General features: G+C 35.2%; 1 protein-coding gene across 2 annotated transcripts in view; it reads right to left on the bottom strand.

The window, feature by feature from the left end:
• Window positions 1–1,257: 1,257 nt before the first annotated feature.
• Window positions 1,258–26,314, bottom strand: part of PLS3 (plastin 3) — a 142,653-nt gene continuing 117,596 nt past the window's right edge. For both annotated transcript variants that reach the window (XM_037822000.1, XM_037821999.1), the window contains 13 exons: window positions 20,795–20,924; window positions 20,157–20,289; window positions 18,586–18,667; window positions 17,748–17,913; window positions 16,323–16,465; window positions 13,880–13,975; window positions 12,097–12,292; window positions 10,984–11,062; window positions 10,100–10,214; window positions 9,740–9,873; window positions 4,252–4,375; window positions 3,914–4,038; window positions 1,258–2,454 (listed from right to left, as the gene is read on the bottom strand). In XM_037822000.1, coding sequence (XP_037677928.1) covers window positions 2,322–2,454; window positions 3,914–4,038; window positions 4,252–4,375; window positions 9,740–9,873; window positions 10,100–10,214; window positions 10,984–11,062; window positions 12,097–12,292; window positions 13,880–13,975; window positions 16,323–16,465; window positions 17,748–17,913; window positions 18,586–18,667; window positions 20,157–20,289; window positions 20,795–20,924 — 1,656 coding nt within the window. In that variant the 3' untranslated portion in view covers window positions 1,258–2,321. The remainder of the gene's footprint in view (window positions 2,455–3,913; window positions 4,039–4,251; window positions 4,376–9,739; window positions 9,874–10,099; window positions 10,215–10,983; window positions 11,063–12,096; window positions 12,293–13,879; window positions 13,976–16,322; window positions 16,466–17,747; window positions 17,914–18,585; window positions 18,668–20,156; window positions 20,290–20,794; window positions 20,925–26,314) is intronic.

The raw sequence follows: 26,314 nt of genomic DNA, 5'->3' as shown, positions 1-26,314 counted from the left end.
TATACAAATATATCTGTGAACTTTCCATAAGAATTTTTCTATGTGTATACTACAATTTAGTTTTTAAAATGGGATAACACAGGACATCTTTCCATGTCAGTAAACATAGAGATATAGCATTCCTTTTAGTGACTACATGAATATTCCATTTTGTGGATTGATCATAACTTATTTCATCAATCATTTACTACAATACAAGATATATCATGGAATATTCCTATACTTTTTGGCTGCAGAGTTGAAAGATACGCCAGTTTTTAGTTTTGATGAATATGATCAAATTGCCTTTAAGTTGCAAGTCTGTAAACTGATTACTCTTCTATCTCTGGTGATAGAGAATGTCTGTATACCCACACTTGCACCAATATCAGATAATTATCAGTCATCTAACTTTTATCAATTTGATAGACAAAAAAGGCATTACAGAAAAATGACAGTTTTTGTTGTTTTAAATTATATATCCTTGATTACTTTTGAGAATCAGCATCCTTTTTTATGATCATTGGTCAAATATCGTTTTTCAAATTGAATATTCATCCCCTTCGCCCATTTTTATACTGGAATTTTGTCTAATAGATTTCCAAGAATTGTTAATATATCACTGATTTTAGCCCATTATAATATGTGTTGCAGTTTTTTTTTTTTTTGGAGAAAGGAAGAAATGATGTGTCCAGGCCCATAGCTTTATATAAACATTTCTTAACTATCCTGTTATCCATTCCTATAGGCTGTGTGCCTTGTAGGATGAACCACCCAAAAAATCAGCTCCTTTTTTGAAGAAAGGAAGAAAATGTATGGAGACATTTATGGTTGGGGGGTGGAGTGCTAATGGCATCTACTGTGTGTATGCCAGGGATACTGCCAAACATCCTACAATGCACAGGATAGCCCCCTACAAAAGAATTATCCAAACCCAAATATCAATAGTGCCAAAGTTGAGAAACTTGCCATAAGCCCTCATCTCTCCTCACTGGTTGTTCAGATCCCCTGAGTTTTAGTTTTCTGTATATCATGCAACATGGAAAAGATCGAGGGAGATGGGGAAGAAAGCAAAAGGGAAGAATTGGATAAGGACACTTTGGTAAGGTGGAGAAAACCATCTTATCCCATTTGAACTATCCTTAATTCAGTTCCTCAAACTCAAATTTAACAAACACCATTTTATAGAACATACCAGGGTTAGAATATTGAAGGAAAAAAACCTGGCAAACATTATTGGTCTACTACTAAGGGACAGAAGCATGAATAGAAGACTAATTTTTATGTAAATGCCTTTATTTGAACTAATACATTGCTACCAGATTACATTACTTTTCAGAGTTAGAGTAACATTATGATCTTGAAAATTACAGCAAACAGCTTGACATTAAGTCCTACATATATATTTTTAATTTTTAGTGACCACATCTCCTTGTTTTATGTATAAAATGAAAAAAAAACATATATTGTACACTTAGCATACTTGGCCAACTCTATCCCAGCTAACTTCTCAGAACTCTCTCTCCTTAAAAGTGTCATATTCAACTGCATTTTAGACTTAAAGGGAGAGGTTGGTGATACAGGTTTTACTAAAAAAATAAGCTGTCAACTGTTTATACTTGGGGGGTGGGGAGATGCAAATTTAAGGTACTTTTTCCTCTACCTATAATGTATGCTTTTTACTTACTTGCAGACCCCTTAAAAAAGTAGCAAAATCAGCAGTTTTGTTTAATGTAATCAAAATATTCTTAAATGTACAAAAAAGGATCACGTAGAAAGAATACTATAAAAAGATACTGATTTTAAGAATAAAAGAATATGAAAGGCTTCTATTACATTCTGCATAGCCAGTTACTTCTGCAAATTTTCAGTACTATAAAGATAAGCAAAGGATACTCATTTCCAAATACCCTCTGATCAAAGTCTTGAATGAGAACTATCACACTGGATGGAAAGCAAAATTACTGTCTAACAATATTCATACCTAATCATCTAAGCAAGTCCTGAGAGATGAACATTCTAAGAGGGAAAAAGGTACATAGAGAAAATTAACATACAGCAATAAGAAATATCAAGGGCAGCAATCTAGGAGAGAGTAACATGGTTTGGCTATGAACACATTTCAGGCATGTCTGACAAATCCAAATGTGACTATGGGAAAGAGCAACTGTTTTTATTAAAACCCTTTTCCCTGAGGGCTCTGATGATGAGCTAGTCATGTTAATTTAAAAAAAAGGTCCTTTGACCAACAGTTCTTAAGCCATGGGTACTTCAACCTGGAAATAGCTAATCTGCTAATCATGCACCTAGGAGCAAAGTTGTTTTTATGCAGATTGGTTATTTTACACTCTCTTCATTCCCCTGCCCATCAAGCATGCAAACACGGTCATGACCATCTTGGGCTTGACTTCCACAAGATCTTCAGGGAGAGCGTAAACCCTGGCTCCAATTCTTCTAGCCATTGACACTGCATACCTATTTTATGAGGAAACAAAAATTAGAATGACATTCTTGTCAGTCAAGGGCATGATAGACATTGATTTCCTTGTATATAATCATTTGGCTGGCATGCAAAAATTCCATATTCAAAGTTCAAATCTGAATTTGTTCCCCTTTTCTCGGTCTTGTTTCCTGTTGGCTTTGTTTATGAGTTCACTTTTAAGTTACATCAGGGTTTTAAGCTCTATTACCTGGGACTGATCCTTTTTATCCATTACCCTTCACCAGCATAAAAAGAGAATAAAGCCTGAAACACTGACTTGATAAGAAAATGAAAAAAATTATATATAATTATCCAGGTTGGCTTAAAAGTCAATAATGTTGGTATTTTCATTGAGCCTATAATAAAATAACACTCTCAAGTAATCTTAGAGGTGTGGGGTGGAAAGTATGTCAAGATGCAAAATTAAAGTTGCTTAGGTAGATGTAGTGAATATTTCCAAATATTCGAGGAAGGGGAGAGAACCTACAAAGTACATGGGCAGAGTTGCCTGACTAAGAAAAGGAGATGGCAGAGAAGGGAAGGGAGGAAAGAATTGACATGCCCAGCTTGGGAAACTGGCATGACCACGCCACAAGTGATACACGAAGCATTTCTAGCTGTTTTGCAACAGTACTTTTAAAGATTATTAAACCATCAAGTTGCTGGAAAGAGAAGTTTCAAGAGTTCTTTTTATATTATGTATCACATATGATATATATCATATATTTTGTAAATATTTTTCAAGGAAAGAATAATTGATGTGCCTAGCTCTGAAGTTTTGTAGGAATATTTCTTAGCTATTCTATGAAGCATTTCTGTTAGCTGAGTTTCAGTGTATACTAGTAAATCTTTCATGGTTCACCCATAGAAACCAAGTCACAATCTAAATCTTTGGTGAAGAAGGGGAAAAACAGGTAAAAAAGAATGCATAGTCTTCTGCTGAAGGTTACTAAGCCAATTTAGGAACCAGGGAAGATAAATTTAACATATGTAGAGGGATATATGTACAGCAAAAAGGACATAAGTGGATAGTGTATTGAGAGAGAGAGAGAGAGAGAGAAAGACAGTGAGAGAGAGAGAGAGAGAGAGAGAGTACTCTAAAGTACAATAGCTCATTTTTTTTCCTGTGGTGTGTTTGTAGCCAATTCATGTGAAAAATATATATGACATTATTTCCGTAATCCACTAAAGCAACAAATGAGTAAGTACCTACCAGGTCTCATACTAGGTATTAGGCACAATGCTAGGCTCTTTGCTTACCTTAAATGTTTTATAAAGATTAAATGAAAAAAAAAGTAAGTACTATTGCCCCCATTTACTGATGAACACTCTGAGGTGCAAGAGGTTTCTCCCAGGTGATACCACTCTTATGTGGCAGAGCTGAATTAGAATCCAAATATGCCTGGTTGCAAAGTCTGTGCTCTTTCCACGATATTATGTAATCTCTCTTACTTGGCATTATTGTGCTTGTCATCTTCTGTCAGATTGCCACTCTTAACAAGGTCATAGTTAATGCATCCAGGCTGGATGGCATCAATTAAATCGACAACTGCCAAACTAGAGCTGATTGCCTTGTCCTAGTGTACAAGGAGAAAAAAATCTGAGAATGTAAAAATTAACACATGATTAACATAAATAAAGTGTCCAAAACAAAGCCTAGTGAACTAAAAGAGAGTCCGGCAATTAGCCCTACAAGAATTCTCACTCACTTAGAAACCAAAGACTGTTCTTCCAAATTACAGACTTCCCCTATCAAACATAATCTTTAATAATCAAATATGGATTCTTACCTTAAAACTCTGAATGGAAGTTGATTTTCCAGCTTCACTCAATGTTCTGTTCACCCACTTTACAATGATGTCATCATTAGCTTTCTGACCTTCTCCAAGGTCTTCCAGGACATTGAGGGTATATCTAAGAGATGAAGCCAGAGAAAGAGTCACAATCTACTTTATGAACAAAAAAAAAAAGGAAACATTAGGAAGATGCTTTATATACCCTTTCTTTTATTCTTTAGGTTTCAAAGACTAATGATTTCATAGAAAGAGGTGCATACTAAGATGAGACAAAATATTTAAGTAGTAATGGTTTGCACTGATTTTCCTTTTGCAGTGGTGGGAGGGAAGATTTACAGTGCTTTAATGAGTAAGCCCAACAGTCTACCACAGGCGCAATTTGTACTATTTCAACAGTGATAATGGCTTAAAATAAGCTGGGTTGTGGCTGGTACCCAGTCATAATGAATGCTTTTCAGCATTATAGTTAAGAAATCTTCATTTTCAAATGGATATATGTGGATGCTTGTAATTTTTTTCTGACAATTTGTTTATTGGAACTAAATGAGGCTTAAGTCTAGATGTCAGGCTAACTATGAAAAACAGAAAATATTCACATTTTTGCCACCTAACTTACAAGGAGTCATCTCCCACTGAACATCCAATGTACATTCATTATGTAAAGTCATTTCTAAGTCTAAATAAAATAAATTTCAAAGATGTTGTTATTGACATGTTTGCTTAAAAATAATAAGGAAAAGGCCCTGATCAAGATGGTGGAGCGAGAAACTTCAGGGCTCTGTCCCCCCACAGAAGCTTTGAACAAACTGGCAGAAATATCTTTCTCAACCTCTAGAAAATATTTAAAGGGCTGCAGTAAAAGGGCAAGCACTGAATCAAGAAAAAGGCTACTTAAAAATGGTAGGACATTTGCACACATATTCATAGAGGCATTATTCACAAAAGATGGAAACAATTTAAGAGTTCTTCAACAGACGAGTAGATAAACAAAATGTGGTATATACATGCAATGGAATATTATGCAGCAGTAAAAAGGAATGAGGTCCTGAAACATGTGACAGCATGGATGAACCTTGAGGACATAATGCTGAATGAAATAAGCCAGACACAAAAGGATAGATATTGTATGTTATCACTAATACAAACTCCCTGAATAATGTAAAATCAGTGTCTTAAAATGTAGAATATAGGGGACATAGAGATAGACAGAAGCTAGAGAAGGGGGAATGATTACTTAATATGTACAGACCTGTTAATGAGGTTGAACTTAAGAGTATGATAGGAATGGACAGGGGTGATGATGGTTTGTTAATGGGATTATAAGTATCAGTGCCATATTGAAGGTGAACATGATTGATGGGGGTTGTTTAAAGGCATGTATCCCACAGATTAGCACTACAAATATAAATAAGTGCTTGCAGGATCTATTTCTAAGGTATGACATTGGTACAAAGAGTTTACAACAGAGTGGTATATGGGAAAAACTACCTATTGCATACTATGGACTATATTTAATAGGTGTACCTTAGTAATACCACACTAATGCTAGGGATAATCAGGGGCTGAGAAAAGCTTTGGGGTGTTTTGGGTTATGATAATTGCTTAAAATTGAGAGTGATGATGATAGTACAACTAAGTTAAGATAATGTGAGACATGTATTTCTTGGAGAGAATATAAGCTATGTGAAATTAGAAACCCCCTATTTAATAAGTCAGGCCCTTGATATTGAGGCTTGCTCTAGTGAAACTTATGGTTGTAAAGGAGAGTCTAAGCCTATCTATAATTATGCCTGAGTCACTTCCAGAGAACCTCTTTTGTTGCTCAGATGTGGCTGTTCTCTCTCTAAGTCCAACTGTGCAAATAAATTCATTACCCTCTCCCCTATGTGGGACATGACTCCCAGGGGAGTGAATCTCCCTGGCAAGGTGGGATATGACTCTCAGGAATGAGTCTGGCCTTGGCATCAAGGGATTGAGAATGCCTTCTTGAGCAAAAGGGGGAAAAGAAAGGTAACAAAATAAGGTTTCAGTGGCTAAGAGATTTCAAATAGAGTCGAGAGGCTATCCTGGAGGTTACTCTTATGCAAACTTCAGCTACATATTCCAAATGGCCACAGTATGCCAAACCCAAATCAATAGTAGTCCCAAAAATCCTAAAGAATACCCAGGTCCCTATCAGAGACTCTATAAAAGTTTCACTCACTAAATTTATTTCTCAGAAACTTAAATCCTTCAGAGTGTTCCCAGGCCAGATAAGTCCCAAAACCCAGAGGCAACAGCCTCTTCAAGAACATCAACCAGATGCATCCCCCTTCCCCATAACGTCGACACCCCTTTTCAATATGAACAAGTTAGGGTGGTCACTGCCCAGATATTCCTGAATATTGAGATAGTGATCAAATGAGAGGGAGGAGTAGCAACAGATAAGAGAGGATTTAACACAGGATTATGAATACTGAATCTTTATATAATCTTTTTTTAGTCTCTAGGGTATTAGAAGGATACAACTGAAATGGTGGAACTGTAACCACTAACATTCTCTGAAATTTGCTCTATAACTACTTGTTAAATTGTACTTTGAAAGTTATCACTTTTCTGTGTATATGTTATATTTTAAAGTAAAAAAATGTTAAAAAAAAGAATTGCAAAAAAAAAAAAAGTGGTAGGATCTCCTGGTGCCCTGGATGGCCCCTTTCCCACCCTTCATTAGCTCAGCACAGAGCCATTCTGCAAGCCCAGTGTGGATCCCTGGTCCTGGTTCCAGATGGAGCAGAGGAACCCTTAGGTACATACTGGGAGCATGTGTCTGGCCCAATATGTCTGGTGGTGGCATGAGGGCCTCATCATCCAAGAACTTGGCCTGCATGTAAAAGGGGGCTCACAGAGTTTGTGGGAGAGCAGCTAAATGGATGCCTGGGGCAAGGGATTGCTGGTTGTAAGCCATACAGGGCAGTGCCTGGGACATGAGGAAACTGTTTCCTAGAGAAGAGGGGACATTCAGAACTGTGTAAATGGGAGAATTCCCAGGGTCAAATATGCATGCCCAAGACAGGTTGCATGCACAGAAAGGACCAAGGAGGTCCATGCACTATGGCCTGGAGCTATTCTCTAAACTCATTGTATGGATAAGCTCTGAAGGAGAGCACTCACACAGGTTAACCTGCAAAATTTGGGAAAGGTGTTTTCCTTTCTCCTTCTTTTACTAATTTTTTTTGTTAACTCCTGGCATTCAAGGAAAGCTCTGCCATAACACTAGCTGTATACAATCTTAAGGAATAGATGCCTCCGAGTCTAATTTCCAGCAATAACATTAAAATATCAAAATGTCCAAGTTTCAACCAAAGATTACAAAACATACAGAGAGATAGGAATTGATAGCCCAAGCAAAGGAGAAAATTAAGGCATTAGAAAACATCAATGTGGAAGATCAGATCTGGGACATTCCAGACAAAGACTTAAAAAAAAAGGTCCTAATTATGCTCAAAGAGCTATAGGAAAAAATGGACAAAGAGCTAAAGGAAATCAGGAAAACGATAGATGAACACAAAGGTAATATCAATAGAGAGATGGAAATTATGAAAAGGAACCAAACAGAGCTGAAGACCACAGTAAGAGAAATTAAAAATCCCCTAGAGGAGTTCAACAACAGATTGGAGCTGGCAGAAGAAACAATCAGAGAACTTGAAAATAAGACTATTTAAATCATCCCATTCTGAGAAGTTGAAAGAAGAATGAAGAAAGGTGAACAGAGTCTAAGGAACCTGTGGGATACCATCAGATGTACCAATATATGCATTGTGGGAATCCCAGAAGGAGAAGAAAGAGAGAAAGGGGCATAGAGAATATTCAAAGAAATAATGGCTAAAAATTTCCCCAATTTATCAAAAGTAGTGAGTATACACAGCTAAGATGCTCAACAAATTCCAAATGGGATGAACCCAAATAGACCCACACTGCCCCATGTTATAATCAAATTGTAGAATGCCAAAGATAAAGAGAGAATTCTGAAAGCCTCATGAGAGAAGTAATGTGTCACATACACAGGAGCCTCAATAAGATTAAGAGTCAATTTCCCCTTGGAAACCACAGAAGGAAGAAGGCAGTGAGGAGACATATTTAAAGTGCTGAAAGCAAAACATTGCCAACCAAGAATTCTATATCCAGCAAAACTGTCTTTCAAAAAAGGGGGCAGGATTAAGACATTCTCAGATAAACTAAAGTTGAGAGACATCATTAACACTAGACCAACCCTACAAGAAATGCTAAAAGGAGTTTTGCAGGTTGAAAGGAAAGGACACCTGACAATTGACTGAAGCCCCATGAAGAAAAACTCTGATAAAGATAATGACATGGGTAAATAGAAATACCACTGTATTTTTGATTTGTAACTCCACTTTTTAACTTCCTACAGGATCTAAAAGGCAAATGCAAAAAATAAAATGATAAATCCATGATTTTGGTCTCATATGTATAAATATGTGATTTGTCAAAAGAACTAATAAAGGTGGGGGGTGGGGGGATGGAGGGGAATAGGAACACAGTTTATGTATGTTCCTGTAGTTAAGTTGGTATCAAAGCAAATGAGATTGTTATAGATTTAGAATGTTAAATTTAAGCCTCATAGTAACTACAAAGAAAATATCAGAGAATATGCAGACTCATAGAGACAGGAAGTAGAGTACAAGGGAAAATTCTAGCAGTGGGTGATGGCGGTGGGGGTGCTGCAACATTATGGATGTGATTAATCCCACTGAATTGTATGCTTGGGTTGGGAAGGGAACATTTATGTTGTATATATGTTTCCAGAATTAAAAAGGAAAGAAAGAAAAACTGAAGAGATAATGACAATTAAATGCAATACACGATACTGGATGGGATCTAAGAATAGAGGAGAAAAGGATCAAAAGGATATTATTGACTATGTGATGATACTGTGAGCCAGCGATTGTATACTTTGGATGGTTTGTATGGTATATGAAAATATCTCAGTAAAACTGGATTTTCAAAAAAACCTAACAGGACATTATTGAGACATAACAAAAAATTGGAATACAGACTGAAAGCTTTACATCGATGATAAATTCCTTGAATTTGATAACCGCATTTAAGGTGATTACATAAGTGAATACCGTAGACTTTAGGAAATGAATGTAGAAGCATTATGTGTTCAAGGATTATGATGTGTGCAACCTGTTCTCAAATGATCAGAAAGTAAGATTAGATAGATAGATAGATTGATTGATATGGATAGATAGATGATAGAATGATATGGCAAAGGTTGCAAGATGTTAAAATTGGTGGATCTGGGTATCTGGGGTGTGGTGGGGGTATGTTGGAGTCCTCTGTTTGGGGTTTATATTATTCAGTGTCTGTCCTGTAAGTTTGAAATTATTTTGAAATGAAAAGTCAAAAACAATAATGTGGACTATATCACACATCTGTATTATAGTGGAGCTTACACAGTTAAAATTGTGTACTATACCTTCTCATCAGCTGCCAGACTAAAGCTAAAGTTAGGGTTTGGTTCCCATCATTCAGGTCTTGCCCTCCAATGCCAACCAGGGAGAATTTGGCAGGATGCTTCCCTAATTCAACAGCATAGTTGCAATTTTCTAGCTGCAAACACACAGAAGTAAATGGTTAAAGATTTTCATTTGTTCAATCTGCATACAATTGTTTTGTGTGTGTGTGTGTGATGTTAGGTGCTAAGGACACAGAAATGAACATGACACAGTTCCTGTCCTCAAGAAGCTCAGAATCAAAAAAGTTTTCAGAAGAAAAACAAATTGAGAGTAAAAATGCTCTGTAATAAAAATGTATGACAACTTAATTAAGTATCTACCTTTTTCATGTTGGCTCCAAGTTTCGGGTATGGCGGTTTATTAACCTTACTCCAGTCAACAGGAACTTTAATTCGTTCATATAACTGTAAGATTACCAGGGCATCTTGCAGGTCACTAATGATTTAAAAATAATTAAATCAGTGTTTAAAATAACTGGAACTTTGCTCTCCTTAAAAACAGTGACACTACATTGTCAAATGAGATGTATAAACTCATACATAATACCAAGAAGATCAATCTATGCTGAAAATACAGTTTAGGCCATCCCATTCACTTAAAAGTATTTATTGAGTGCTTACTGTAAGGAAGGCATTGTTCGAGAGGCTAGGCACACAGGACAAAAATCCATGTCCTTATATTAGAGTGAGCATGATAGACAACAAACAAGTACATGGATAAATAAATAATATGATTTTCAGGGGTATATAGGTGTTGTAAAGAAAAAAAGGACTAGACTTAGGGGTCAGTAAGTGACAGGGGGTAGTCAGGAAAAGCCTCTCTGAATTGGTGATTTTAACAACAATGGAGTGAGCCCTGAGGTGACATGGGCAATGAATATTCCAGGCTGAGAGACCAGTGGGCACAAAGGCATAATGGATGGTCTCCTTAAGGCATTCCCTGGTCTTCTTTCGAAAGACAAAGTAATTGCTCCCTAGGGTACTAGCAAGACATTTATACATTCTATCACTTACAGCTAATGATAATGTAAAAACTCATTTGGGCTTTTGTGTATTTGAAAAATTATGCTGGGAGTCACCATTCAACATTTCCCAATATAAATATTCACTAAAAACTAACATTTAGAAAAAGGTTAGGGCTGTAATTATTTGTGTAACATTCAATCATGATCATAAATGTTTACAATAGCAATAGGAAGTCTTACGCATAGAGATGGTTTACATGGGGATTAACACCAAGAGAGTTCATCCAGTTTCGGAAGGTTCTTTCTTCACGAGTTTCTCCTACAAGAATATCCACAAATTTATTTTCAAACACTTTGCATATGCTCATATAGTGCTGACCATATAACAGTATTTTATCTATTCTACAAAGATCTAGAAGTTTTCTCCAACATGAATCGTCAAGCATTCTATCTAGATACATTCTGTTTAGAGTTATGCTTATTTTTTTAATTTGCTGAATTTATTTTAAAAAATATACACTTTAAGCATTTCAGAGTTTCATAAACTTTTTATAATCTTCTTCCCCCACTAACCCTTTTTCAATTATCTTCCCAAATCCCCAAACCTCAAAATAACCAATGTTATCAGTTTATCTTATATTTTCAAAACTGCTATGCTTATATGAGCCTATACACATTAATGCAAGTTTTCCTCTACCCATTTTAAAAATACCAAACTACATATGATTACTAATTTTACATGACTATGTTAAAAAATGAGTTACCTGAAACTTCAAAGGCATACAATTTAAAGGTTTTATAGTAATGCCAGCAGACACCCAATGAACTAGTATTCGTACTTGTTAATTTTTAAATAGTATACTTCGTGCAAATATATACTGGAAAAAGTAAATGCTGCCCTTCTCAAATTTAAACAAATAATGACCATATGTTATAATTACTTTTAGTAGGTATGGGTGAAAAGAGATGGGCCGGATTCTAGTTACTCTGATCGTGGAAGAATGGAATACAAATACTATAAATTTATAGGTCAAATTTTATGCATATGTTCATTTTTCTGATGAGAAGTTTAAAAAGTTGTCTAGACCTAAAATATTTTTTTAGAAAAATTGATTTACTAAGCAGTCTTAAACTAAGTGACCCTAGACTACTTTAACTTCAGAAGTTCCCTTGTACCAACCCTTTTTATCAGCTACCGCCTTTAACTCAGCATTTGTGTCCACTTGTACTCTAGATATTTGCTAGAGGAAACTGGATAAAGAAATTTATTAAGTCAGCATTATGAAATCACTGTGGCTTATGTATTTCTACTCTAGAGTCCTGCACATTAGAATTTGAAAAACCTTTAGTTACCTTCTAATAGATTCCAGTCAATATCTTGGTTCTCTGGCTTAGTTAGTGCTGGATATTTATTAAACAGATTAGCCACAAAAGCCAAGTTCAGTTTGGGGTTTCCACTGACAACATCAGCAGGGGTAACAAACTGTCTGCAACCTAACTTGTCAGCTTGTTGAAGCATACTCTCAGCTCTCTTCAAATCATCTGTTTCCTATTGAAGTAAAATAAGAAGACATTTTAAAGGCCATATTAAAGATATAGAAATGTTTCTCTACTCTCACTACAATGATAGGCTGAACAGACAATTCTACTTTTCTTAGCCAACATGTGGCACTTATTACTAAATTGTTTTGAATGCAAAAAAAAAAAAAAAAAAAAAAGTCGGCTCTGCTGGATATGTAGTGCCTTAAAAATCGTCTAGATGGCGCCAGATATATCTAACTACACAAAACACAACTCAATAGGGATTACACCCTCTCATTCTCATGTCAAAATGCGTCCAAAACACACACACACACACACACACACACACACACACACACACAAAACTACAATTCTTCAGATTTTTAAATTAGGCCCTGAAGTAGGTGGGAGGCTGAGAAAGGTGGACACTAAAAATCAAGGGAAAATCCTGAGCAAAGCCTCAAAGGTAAAATGAGTGCTTGGGAAGACTGAGTTGTCTGGGTGGTGGCTGGGAGGGGGTGGGTTGAGAGGTACAGAATAGTGGGAAATAACACTGGCTAAGAGTGATGACACAAGACAGTGTAGGGCCTTAAGGGCAAATTAGAGCACTGTAGACTGAATTCTAGAGTCAACAGGGAATCCTTAAAGAATTCTGACGGGGGAAGAGAAAAAGAAGAGAGTATTTTAAGATCAATCAGGGAGGACTGACTGGAGAAGGGCTATAGCAGAATTAAAGAGACCAGTTACTATTCTGGTGTCATTTACCCAGGCAGAAGATCAACTGCCTAACCATCTCAGACAGCTCTCGTAATGCACAGGATGGCTCCTCATCCCTACCCAGAGTAACATGAGCTCATGAGTTTTATGTTTAACATACAGAAACATAAGCACACAGTTACAAATTAAGCACTGGGAGGGGCAGTATAAATGGTTTAACCAGTGTCATTCACTCAATCCTATCGCTTCATAGGCTAGGTATGTGGATTTTGTTAATTTCTTAGAATGCATTCCCTATCCAATGGGTACAGAGAACCACAGAATTCTAGAAACTTACAGCTGTAGGGGACTTAATAAGATAGTCCCTTACTTTATGGACGAGGCAAATGAGAACCAATTTTGGGAAGAAACTTGTTCGATGACACCAAATAAATTAGTAACATAATCAGGGAACATGGCCCATGACAGTGGTTACCCAAATTGGATTTCATGGATTAGGAGTTTGTAAACATATTCACATTACCCACCATACAAGGATATTATAGATGTATAAATGAATATGTAGTCTTTACATCTATTACTATGGTTATGTTCCAAATACATGGAAAAGGTTAGTCTCTAACTAGTGCTTATATTCTACTTTCCCCACACTTGTCTTATAAGGTGCTTCAAATATTTTATGCCATCATACAAACCAATACTGCCATGATTACGGGACTTACTAATAAACCAAAATAAATCAAACCTAATCTTTTTGCTTCTAGATTACAGCAATAAATTTTAAAATAATGCTTAACATTGTCAATACCACTAAATACAATTATAAAAATTCTTAGATTTGTAAGAATCTGTTAACAATTTTTAAGACTACAGAATTCAAAAGAACATCTATACTTACACTGAAACCTGACATGTTGATATCTATTCGTGTTTCACCTTCCTTTTGCCCTTTCGGTGCAATTTGATTGAGAAGATGGAAATAGGCTTTGGAATCCTACAAGTGAATTGAAAATGTTAGTGAGATCAGATTTGCAGAGAATGAATGTATCCTATTATCCCATATTCAGGAGGATATTTGCATTGTAGTTTTTGAGACTATATGGCACAAAATTTGAAATTCGGTCAAATTTTCTAATTTGACAGATCTTTTCTTCAGAACAGTCCATCTTTCTGGCCTTATGTCTGTTTTGAATATGGAGGCACTGGATTTTGACATGACTTTACAATTTATTAAAGTCATCAACACAATAATGCTTGAAAACTAATTCTGTACCTTCACTGAATTACTGAAGTCAATAAGCTTGATAGACAAAACAAACAAGGAGAAAAAAGCAGAAGAGCAGAAGTCCAGGAAGCATGGAGAAAGAGAAAATAAACAGATTACATCATTATTTAAGCACCATATATATCACGACTTATGGAGAAGAGATTAGTTATGTTAAAGATTGTTTTTAATTGCACATTTTAGCCCTTGAGATCTGAATATACTTAACAAAAGTAGTTCTTTTTTTGTTTTAAGCCATTGAATTCTTTCATCACTTGAAAGATTACTTGGAATTGCAATATGTAAAGCAAAGTGGAGCTACTCATTTGGGGTTGGAGTAGGGTATTGTGGGGTGGAAGAGGGTGGGTGAATTCTGTCTGTGTGGACTCTTCACAGAACACAGTTTAAAAACCACTGTACTAGTACAAACAATTATTAAATTTCTTCACATATATGACAAGTAAAATTCTCCTTCTCTGCTATCAAGAGGACAGGAAATTGAGTCAAGATTCCATAATCCTGACATATCTGAAGAACACTTTCCCAGCTCTGATAGTTTTCTATTACTGGTCCTTGAAAGTCCAGAAGGCTATGAAGGAGTGTTTCTCATAGTAAGCTCTATAGACTATGTGTATTCAAGGAAGCTGCATCTTGACCCACCTACCCACATAAGTCTGATACACAGGGCCATTAATGATTTTAAGAATGATGGAAACCAGCTTTGTGAAAGCCATTGCAGAGCAATTCATGAAATGCAAACCCAAATTCTACCATCAGGGGGCACAGACTTATATCCTTAAAACAAACTACAGTTTTGAAAGTACTTTCACTTACAATTACCTGCAAAAGGTACATAAGCAAATAATAATGCAATCCTATGCTCTTAAGAAGAGCAGATAAGAGCAGACCCAGAAGATCAGCATTTACTACTGTAAAAGTAACTTTAGAGGTGAAAATTTGAACTTGAATATAGATAAATTGGAAATTACTTTTCACATCACCAAACAATCCTTTGTTTTTATAAATATTCAAAGCAGGCTTCATTTTTAAAAGATTTTCTTTTGTACATTTAAAATATGGCCCAGTGCATAAAATCCATTTATGAATGGTTTTCAGGAACACAATGCATGAAGCAAAATATACCTGGTCAAACATATTGTATAAGTTAAAAGAAGTGGAGTCAGTTGGCCTTATAATTTTTGTGCTCCCCTTTATTTTCACTGAAGAAATCAGTAGTACAAATACACCATTGCTTCCTTTCACCACTGGAAGCAATTGTTTTCATAGCCTTGTTGACCCTATGGTTGGTCAGTGGCATCCGATGAAGATCCTCAAATTTATTCCCTGTGTCCCAAGCATGTGGATTTTAGAGAGGGTCCAGTCAGTTAATGAGAACTCCCCAATCTTTGCTATGGTCATTTTGGCCCACTCTTCCTGAGAAGCCAAAGGCAACATGTGGTAAATGAATGCTACCAGGGTCTCTCTTGGCTGCTAGTTTCTCCCTACTGCTCATGGTGAGCCATGAGTAACAAAATCCAATTCAATACCAGGAATATTTGGGGGTCTTTTATTTGCTGGGTACTATGTTATAGGTGGGGTTTAGTGGGAGGGCACTGGGGCTGGCATAGCAACACAGACATAAATAAGACCTCATCACCATCCTCAAGGAACCCAACATCTAAAGATGAGGGAACGTGACAGGAGAGAAAGCCAAATAGAAAGGTAAAGGGGACTCTTGAGCCCCTTTCTCTCTCTTCTAGGTCCTTACTAATACACTGAGACCTGGAAAAGGCAGTTAGGAAAAGAACAGTCAATTCCTATACCTTTATACTCCATGGTCAACAGAAAGCAGAACATAAAAAGATAAGACTATAAATCTTTTACTCTTTCCCTCAAAATGAAAAACAAGATTTGGTGCTTGTGCTCCTTACTTGACTCTTCCTCTCCCCTGAAATCTATCATCACAGCCAAGAGGCAACAAGGCTGGGTGATAATGGTGTTAGTATTTCCCCTTTGCTAAGCTTTGATGAAATCTCCCAAGCCACTCTATCCCACAAAATGTCATAGTTCTTTGCACCTTGATGTCAGCACTAAAGTTGTTGATTTTTTGCCAACCCGAGTTTTCCAAATGAAAGTTTGCCCATCTAAGCAGAAGCTCTTCTGGAGTCAATTTCATAAGCTCCTCCAAAGTCTCGCCATCACGAAGTAAAGCAGCCAAGGCTAGAAGAAAAAATAGCCAACAATCAATAATTCCTTCTCATAAACTGAAAGGAGATTCATACTGAACAAAAAGACTGAAATTCCTGATTTCTGAAGAAGTCTAAGTAATACCTGCATCAGGAAAATTTCATCTTTGATAGATTCTGTTTCATGGGCTATCATTTTGGCACTCAGGGATTTAAGCAAGAGAAGAGGCAGCAAGGCCATTTGTACAGAGTCCTGCTTCTGCTCCCTGTCTCCACTAAGTCAGAGGCTAGATGGGATTAAATATCCTGGCACTTATGTACTTGAGGCCTTGCTGAAGATAAATAATTTGATACATGCCATGAACCAATGTAATTTTGTTTTTCCTCTTTCCTCTTAAAGGGACTTTTTAACTCCTTTAACAAGACAACCACCTCAATGAAGAAGGCCAATAATGAGAATAATTTTATCCACTCAAAGGTAGGTCTGACTGATAGCATAAGTGTAATGAAGTCTTCAAAGTGCAAAAAAGTCTTATAATGCATCAGTAGGCAAAATAATACTGTTGACCGACACTGTGAGATCTTGAAGATACTGAGAATCCTGAACATTCATTCTTCCTGAAAAGTAACTGAAGATTGAGGTGGTGATGATAGGGATTTTTGAAATAAAATATGAATATTATGAGTGGTGCTCAATAATTTTAAGCTTTGTGGGGGAGGATAATACTTCCTATGAACAGATGATAATTGTATTGCATCTCCTTTATACATTCTAAATATCTATGATGTGATATAATTACGCTGTAAAAAGGCTGATGCTTCTACTAGTTCAGAAAATGTGAGTGCATCAGGGTTGATTAGAGGAATTTTAAAGAGGTATAAATCTATGAAAGAATATAAAAGTTATTAAAAATAATAGGTGATGGAACCAAGGGTGGTGATAGGGTGGGAGTTGTATGGGCAGAGTAGAAGAGAACAGATCTCAAGTTTGGGTACCTTGGGAAAGTTCCTTAACCTCTCTGAGCTTTTGTGTCTTTATTATAAAATAAACTGGAAAGTGCCAGGCAAATCTAATTACTACTAATGAAAAGATTTTTAATTAGGCTTTTTTTCCTGAATAACACTATATAAAAGCATCGGCCTTTTTACAGCATAATTATATAATATCAAAGATATTTAGAATGTATAAAGGAGATGCAACACAATTATCATTAATTCTAGTTATCATCTAATTACCTCAATTAAGTGAAAGCATGATAGCAGGGCTAGGAAAAACTAATCAATAAACAATTTTCAAGATGACTGTGTTCCATTACCTTCATTCCTGCTTAATTCAATGTCAGCGAACAAACCAATCTTAATAATCTGCCAAAGCAGTCCCAAAACCAGATGAGGCTTCCCAGCCCGCAAATCCTCTGCACCAATGTTCACAACGTGACACCCAATGGCAGAGGCAGAGTTCAGTGCCAAGTTCAAGTTTTCCTGCAAGACAGCCAAATTACACACTTGCTTCTTGACCTTTCCCTTTTTTAGCAGTCTACTTCTCCCTTCGCTGAAAATAACGTTCAATGGGGAAATTAATACTCTGTTAACTTCACCTATAAAATTATACATGGAAAACAAATTCCAGACTTTGATGTTAGAAAACACAGTTCAAACAAACCTCAGCCTTATTGCTATTGTTTTTTTGTAGAATTCCATGGGATGTATACTTGGTATTTTTTTTGGAGGGGTCACTTTTGAAGTTTCAGAAGTTATAGATCTCCATATCCCAAGGGGTGCCCTTGCCTGAGGGAATTTTGCTACCTAATAGTCTAATACTCACTTGAGGGACAAGAAAAATTCTCCATTTCTTAAGCATGCCAGTTAACTAAGAGCTTAAGTATTTTTGCTTATTGCTGCACTGTTTGAAAATAGCACCATAAAAAGAAAAGAACATAGTGCTCGGGAAGTAGGCCTTGATTTGGACCCCAGTTCCAACATAGTTCAGAAACCTCAGTCCCAACTCTCGTCTCTGTAGTATCTGGATAATAATCGAAACACAGAATTGTTATGAGGATTAAATGAGAAAATATAAAGTGCAAAGCCTATGGCCTGTGGAGCTGGCCTTCATATAGTAGTTTCATGGGAGAGGGAAGTGGAGACAATGCATACCTGAATGATGAAGGGTGTAAGTTTCTTCTTGTTGATTGCTCTTTCATCAATTGTGTCAGGAACTGAAAGGTTGATCATTTTACTGAAACAGAAATGAAAGAAAATGAGTCAATTTGCTTTTCAAGAGTCTGTAAATATTCAAAAAATATTTTAAGGCTTCTTATAACATGTCAGTCATGTAATCAGAAAAAATAAATGTAATATATGGTTAATACCATGTTGATAACAAAAATACTACACATAGGAAACACATGCACACATGCACAAAGACCAAAATGTTTACCATAGTAGGGTATCTGTGAGTAGAGGAACCAGTTGTATTTTCTCATTTTAATCTTTTTGCATTTTTCCACATTCTTTATGACAATGAATAACTTGGATATCATAAAAAAAATCCCACATTGAAAAGCTGTAGCTCTTCTAGATTATATAATTCACAATTACAAAATACCATTTATTCACCAAGAGGTAAAATTAGATGAGCATGAGATTCTTTAATACACCATATGTTTATTGAGTGCCTAAGTGATGAGCCAGACACTATATTTGGTGCTGGTGATACAGTGCTGAGAAAGAAAGGTTATTTTGGTTATAATAACATCTGTGACTCTATTAAGAAGATACTCATTTGTAAAATTTGGAGTTATTCTCTAACATTTAGGTGTTTATTTATAATACTGCCCCAGTAAATTTTATTCTGCATAATATAAAACCATGCTTCTTTCCACGCAAAAGTTAAATACTAAAGGACTAATGCATTTTTTAAAAAGTTAAATACTAAGTAAATGGTACCATATGATTATCTTTCTACTAAAACAAATAGGGAACTATTTCTTTAGTGTATATAAATGGACAAAAAGGGAGATATTTTGCATTTTTAAAATCAGCTTTTCAAATAATCAAAATGACTTCATTGCAAAAAAGAATATAACTTTGTATATTGTACACTGTCATCTGAAATACATATACATATATAGCACTGTTCTAAGCATTCTATGTAGTGACTTAATGTTCAAAAGAACCTTGTGAGGAAAGTACTTAATATAGGGATCATAATAGATGTGGAAACTGAAATGCAAAGGGATTGAATACCTTGATTATAGTTGCACAGTTACTGAGTGGCAGAGCCTGAATATGAACCCAGGCCAACTGATTGTGGTATACTTCCTCTACAAATAGGAGCATCAACTGACAAACTGTTGATAATCTTATACCATTTCTGTCAACATACTGCTGGCAATAGGGCAGTAGTGGCAAAAAGCATTTTTCAGATAAATAGACACTAACAAATCTCAGTTCAATGAAGTCTTAATGTTCTGCTTGCTCAGTGATGAGAAGTAACTGGAAGCTGAGAACTTCCTTATAAAGAGGTCCCCAATCTAAATGAGTGAGTTTTAGATTAATCTTTTAGTATGCTTTCATAGACAACCTAGAGATGAAATCAAATAGACAAAATCCGGCCAATTTAAAATTCTAATTGTTTCCTGAGGTAAAGCTTTTAAGCATCCAGAAACACATATATCTGAAGACTATTTTTAGAACTCTGGATATAAAATAAGATGACATCTTACCAAAGCACAATTCCATCACCAACAGCTTTGAACAAGTCATCGGTATTTGGGTTCATTGGTATAACATGTCTGCAATCAGGATCATTTTCCAAAGCTTTGTTGATCCAGTTAACGAAAGCATATTTTTCTTCCTCTAAAATTAGGTTGAATAACAAGAAATTAGTTTATACTCTGGATTAAATATTTTACTCCAAAATCTAAAATAGCTGTACAGCAGTGCTGGAAGTTAATGTGTCACAAACATGTGGCTATCCTCTTTGAAACCCAGACACTTGACTGCAACACAGTGGCTATAAGAAATTACAAAATTACCAAAGAGAATTTAAAGCAGGTTAACTGATCTTTGGAGAATTAGTTACAAAATCCTTAAAAATAATATTTATATTACTGTAGAACTCCACCGTTACAAAGCTTATTATTACACATATTTGTATCATGTTTCTTGCAAGCTAACAAAGCCATACAATAAATATTTCTAATGCCTTTGTGGCAAGTATTAGTCTCAAGCCCAAATACATGTCACAAAGGAATTCTACATTTCTTAATTAGGAGGAAATGTTTTTCTAGGGACCCTCCTTGGCATTGTAGCATCCACCCTATTTAGTTCATTGTCTTAATCTAAGACAGGTGAATCTTACCTGAATAAGAATGCTGTGTTCCTTCACTCGACAACTCTGAAGTTCCTCCAAGAGCACAAATCCCTTCTTTCCTGTTGATTGCTTTGCGGAAGGTTTTGGCAATATCACTGCTTTTTACCTCTTGGAAAATCTATCAATTAAAATATTTTGTTGATTCAGAATTAATTTTAAATCAGTCATAACAATAAACATATTCATCTTTTATACTCTGATCACCTACATTTTTTGCCATAGGTGATGAGTGTTAAAAGATATGAAAAATTGTGCTTGATTTTTTGAAATACTAAACAAGTACTCCAACACTGCTACTGAAAATGAAGCACTGAAAGGTCAGTTGCACACACTTGTCAAAAACATTAAGTGCTACATGCATTGGATCTACTTTAAGCCAAAAACTGAATGTGATTCAATTGCACAGATATATTTGTTAATTTTCTAGGAACGAGGAAGGCTTTGTTCTTTTCCTGGAGAGAAAAGACTGAAGGGTCTCCCTTCTCTAACCATAGTTCTTAGTACAAAGAGGGTTGAAAGTTTATTATTCAACCAAAAAACTATTTTGTGGATAATGGGGTAGCCCCGTAAGAGTTTGTTGAATCAAAAGTTATAGAATAATAATAATAATAAGGTTAAAAAAATACAGAGTTGACATCAATAGATGACTATTGAGAATAAACACAGAAAAAGAGGCTTTTCATTAATTGTCTTGTTTGGGTATTTAGGAAGTCCATCTTCTCTTCACAATACGGAATGTGGCAAATGAAATTAACTTGTATATTCTAATTGTATTACAGCAGATTATAGCAAAGCAAATTCCATATTCTAGTACAACCACTTACCAATAAATTGACATTCTACAGGTCTGTATACATATTTCCTATTTAGTGGAATTTACCCAACCCCCAATTTGTTCCTGATCCACCATGTGCACAATCCTTACGGGGCAAAATTAACTACTGCCAATAAAACAAGAGCAAGAAACAGCAACTATATAAAAATTTCTTTAAATTTTTAAATCCATTAAAGTGGATTTATTGAAAGAAACTTGGAACCCTGATGGAAAAGTTGCTGAACAAATGCAAAATAACTCCAAGGCTTTTAGCATTACTGACAAATACATACACAGAGACACATACGAACCCACATATCTCAGGAGGATGCAGCCTATGTTTGAGGCTCACAGAGGAGGACTACAGTGAACAGCAGTTCAGATTGTACTTGTCAGAGTAGGCACAAAGCAGAGCTGAAATCCAGCCCATGCCACACTAAGCAAAGTTTTTGTCTTGCACAGGACTTTGTCGGGCCAAAAGCAGAAGGGCCTTTTGATATCAGTCTTTCCAGAAGGGCATCTTTCCATAATTCATTTACCTAGAGAAAGTGACTTTTTGTAATTGGCAGAAAAGTTGCTGTATGTGCCATCAGCTCTGTCACAGAGTTGCCTTTTCCTGTTACTTTTTCTAATTCTGACTTTCCTTGGACTTATAAATAAAATTTTATTTAGGAAAATAGTCATAAGCAGTAAGTTTTACAAAATCAAGCTTGTTCAATTTCCATAGCTTTGATTTCATGCTACATCTGAGATTTTAGAGGAAGAACTTTAGAATGGACATGTGTGTGTATGTGTGTGTATCTATAGCTGTATATTTACACAGATGCCACATATACACTGACTACTCTAAACACTTCATACAACCAATGAAATCACCCTTCCTTTTCTAAGGCCATTGCACTGACCCTGTTATATCACTGTGGAGCTGACCCATAATCTCTAGCGAATTTTCAAATTATTTTTACTTATAATTTATTTTTTTCGCCTAATTTTAATTTCATTTAATTTACCTTAACTTCCAAGCCAAGGTTACACAACAAAATCGTTTACCAGGGAATGCAAAAAAAGCCTTAACTGTGATGCATTTTGTTCCCATCCCTCCTCTGTTGATACCAATACATCTGCTCAATAAAAAAAAATCAATATTTAATAGTCTACCTCATTTGGAACTCAACTTCATTTAGTAAAACATTCTCTAGTAAATTAAAATCTGAAAGGTGTGCATTTCTTCATGACTGACATATCATAAACCATTAGAATGACATAAAAATGGCCAAAATGTTACGGCCTCAGAATAATAAGAAATGTTTTTTTCTTCTTATAATCACTGCTTTTGCCTCAAAGATCATTTGCTTCTAAAAATTAGTTTGTTTCAACTACTACAGTGTCAGCTGAAGCTGAAAAATATATCCAAATTTCTACACATCATGAAAAAATGCAATACTCCAAATAAAAAAGTATCTGTTGTATAATATCCTGAAGCAATTACTTAGATAGCACTAACAAAATTCCTGAAGCTTGGGAATGCAAAGTTGTGGTAAAATTTGTTAACTTTCAATTCTCTTCCAAAAGTTACTTGAATTTCATTTTAAAAATATTTTAAAATAAATTATTCTAGCCAAGCTCAAAGTTCTGTTTCATAGTTATTTCTCTCTGATGGTAGCACAACATTGTGAACGAAATTAACAGCACTGAATCATATACTTGAATGTGGTTAAAAGGGGGAAATTTAATGTTGTATACATATTACTAGAGTAAAAAGAAAAAAAATAAAAAGACTGTACAACACAAACAGTGAGCCCTAATATAAACCATGGACTATAGTTAATAGTATAATTACAAAAAGGTGCTTTCATCAATTGTAACAAATATACCACACCAATGCAAGGTATTAATAATTGGGGGGGGGTATTTTCTGCATGATTTTTCTGTAAACCTACAACTTCTCTAATAAAAATAAATAAATAAGTAAACAGGATAAATGGTAATAGAAGATTGTCTATCTGTTCAATTAATTCACTACATGAGAGTTTGTACTTATTTTCTACTTTGGTAAAGAAATTGTTCAAGTGGATGATGCAGCTATTTGAATATAAAGTTTGGTTTAAAAAGATATCTGAAATCAGAGATAACCAAGGCTGACTACTGCACTATAGTCTTCTCAATGAATCTTTTCAAAGCTGCCCATTGTGATACTGAGCTCACTGATTTGTGATGTTTCTCGTTATGAGGAAGGACTTGCTTTATCATCTGTGAACAAACTCCTGGTATATATTTCTCAGGAAGCAATATCCACTCCCATTCTATACATCTTTTCCTGTTTCATTTATGGACTGGAGATGTTTCTTATTCCTTTTCTAAAGCTTCATCGCCTTTCCCTCAAAGACCCTCAGCGACAAGCTAACTCCTTTTGACCCTAGAGTTAGCTCAGCACAGGAGTAGAGGCCAAACCAAAGAATTCCAGAGGCATATGACTTAAGAGGAAGGAAAGATTTCACAAAGAATTGCAAAAGAATATTGACTGCCTTCCAGTATGTGGGGCTTGGTTTCCAAAGTGTTTCCAAAGTAGCAGGTTTGAATTTTCCTTTTTAAAAAAATATTTTGTAGGCCTAAACTTAGTAATAATAGGAAAGGAGAAGTGCTTAAAAAAACAAAAACAAAGAAAGATACACTATGATAACTAACACCTATATAGCATTTCTGAGTGCTTTACTTATATGAAGTTATTTAATCCTTTGACATCTGTAGTATTAGTAAAAGTCCTAAAACAGATCAACAATTTGTTATTACCATTATGTGAGAGCAAGTTTCTCATTGCGAAAATAAGTATTTAAATCAGCCATCTTTGCTTAAAAAACTTACTGTCATATCAGTCTTTTACAGATGAAGAAAAATCCTATTATCTTTTAAGTATAAAAACCCAGTAATTTAGTTTTGAAATGCTTAAAAGAAACAAAATCTATTAAATCAGGGTGTTAAATTCAATCTTAAAATTTGAAGTTTACATATAATTTTGGGACTCTTTTCTGCCCTATATATGTTTTTCAAAATTAACACCAATTGATTTTGTTTGTAGCCTGGTTTGTAATTAACACCCTGTAAGCAGCAGTTTCAAAAAATAACATGCAAGAATGTTTATTTCTATTTTCTTAGGTTAATAACTGACAGGAACATCTTTCCTATTTCTCCGATAATTAAGATCTACCCATCTTTTGCTTGACAATTTGTAGGATGTTTCACTGATGGAAAAGTAGACGGGAGGAAACAGACATTTGGTTAAATGCCCATCTTTCTGTCAGTACAGTCATGGTAGTACAATTCTGAAACTCCAGGCAAGTTATTTTACTGTCCTTCATATTTCAAATTTCTTAAATAGCAGGGAGGTAACTGTGGAAAAAGTCACTTGTTTTCTGTGTAATGTTAGGTAAGTCACTTCCTTTTTCAGGAACTCAGGGTAGATTTGAATTTGAAAAATGAAGGAGAATAAACATATAGATTCCTTACAGTTCTAAAAATATATATTTTAGCCTAAAATGTCCTAATTGATGTTTTATTTTTTAAACTATCCTTGCTGATGCCAAAATTATTATGCAAGGTCTTTCCTTTTTAAGAATATATTAAGGTAATCACACCTCCTCATTTAAAAACCACAAACAACTGTGTGGAAACAGCAATGTTTCAAAATATATAAACTGTGAAATTTCCCCAAGATCATGCTTCTCGAAGACACTTTTAGAAATTTTTTCCTTAATAATACTGGCACACTGAAAATCTTAAAGTTTTAGGTCTGTTCTTTTCAGTAGATAAAAAAATTATGAGCCATAAGTTACATGAAAAACAACCAATTATAGTAGCTAGTGCTCTGAACTATTTTAAATTCACAAACATGCAGTTACAAGGGGAGTGAGTTATACATCAGACATGCAAGTGCTCGAATTGCAAATCAATTGCAACTTACTATTCAACACAGAATTCAAAACAAAAGGCTTTGGCAATAACTGGAGATAAAAATGGTGGAGGAAAATCAGTACTTCAAAAGAAAATTACAAGAACCAAACCTTATAATTAGGATAAAAGTTCACATTTTAAAACAATAATACCCACCCACCCCACAAAATGCTGTCAGCTGAGAAGACAGTCATTACTTAGTCAATTTGCTTCTTGAACTACCACTGCGTTCAAAAGGTATTAATTCTAATTGGAGAGAATATACCAGGTTTTCACTTACTGTAATGAGCCATGGTTACTAATAGGAGCATGGAGGAAAGGAGGGCCAGGAGGTCTAGGTTCATGACAGGTACTAATTATTAGCTACTAATTACTAAATTGCAATATACTGTAAGGAATGCCTAATAAGATCTTGACAAATTCAGTCCTAAATTAATACAAAATTTAAAAATATTTATTTTATGAGTGTTCTTAATTAAGGGAAGAGGCAATAGGCCCCTAACTTTGAGGAGTATCTGATGATACCAGAGAAGAAAATAAATATTTTAAAGGTCACTTCCAATGGACTACTAAAAAGATATGCATCTAACTTTTAATTATCAAAATGATCATCTTAGAGAAAATGGTACACTTAAATACTACTATCACAATAGTAGAAAACATCTTTTTAATCAGAAAGTTCAACACAAGAAGCTTCCAAGACCGGGTATATTGTTAAAATTTGGGAGCACACTGTTCACCAAGGG

This window comes from Choloepus didactylus, chromosome X (genome assembly GCF_015220235.1).
Source record: "Choloepus didactylus isolate mChoDid1 chromosome X, mChoDid1.pri, whole genome shotgun sequence".
Taxonomy (NCBI): domain Eukaryota; kingdom Metazoa; phylum Chordata; class Mammalia; order Pilosa; family Megalonychidae; genus Choloepus; species Choloepus didactylus.
Note: the sequence above shows the minus strand (reverse complement) of the source record. Positions and strands in the feature narration are given on the sequence as shown.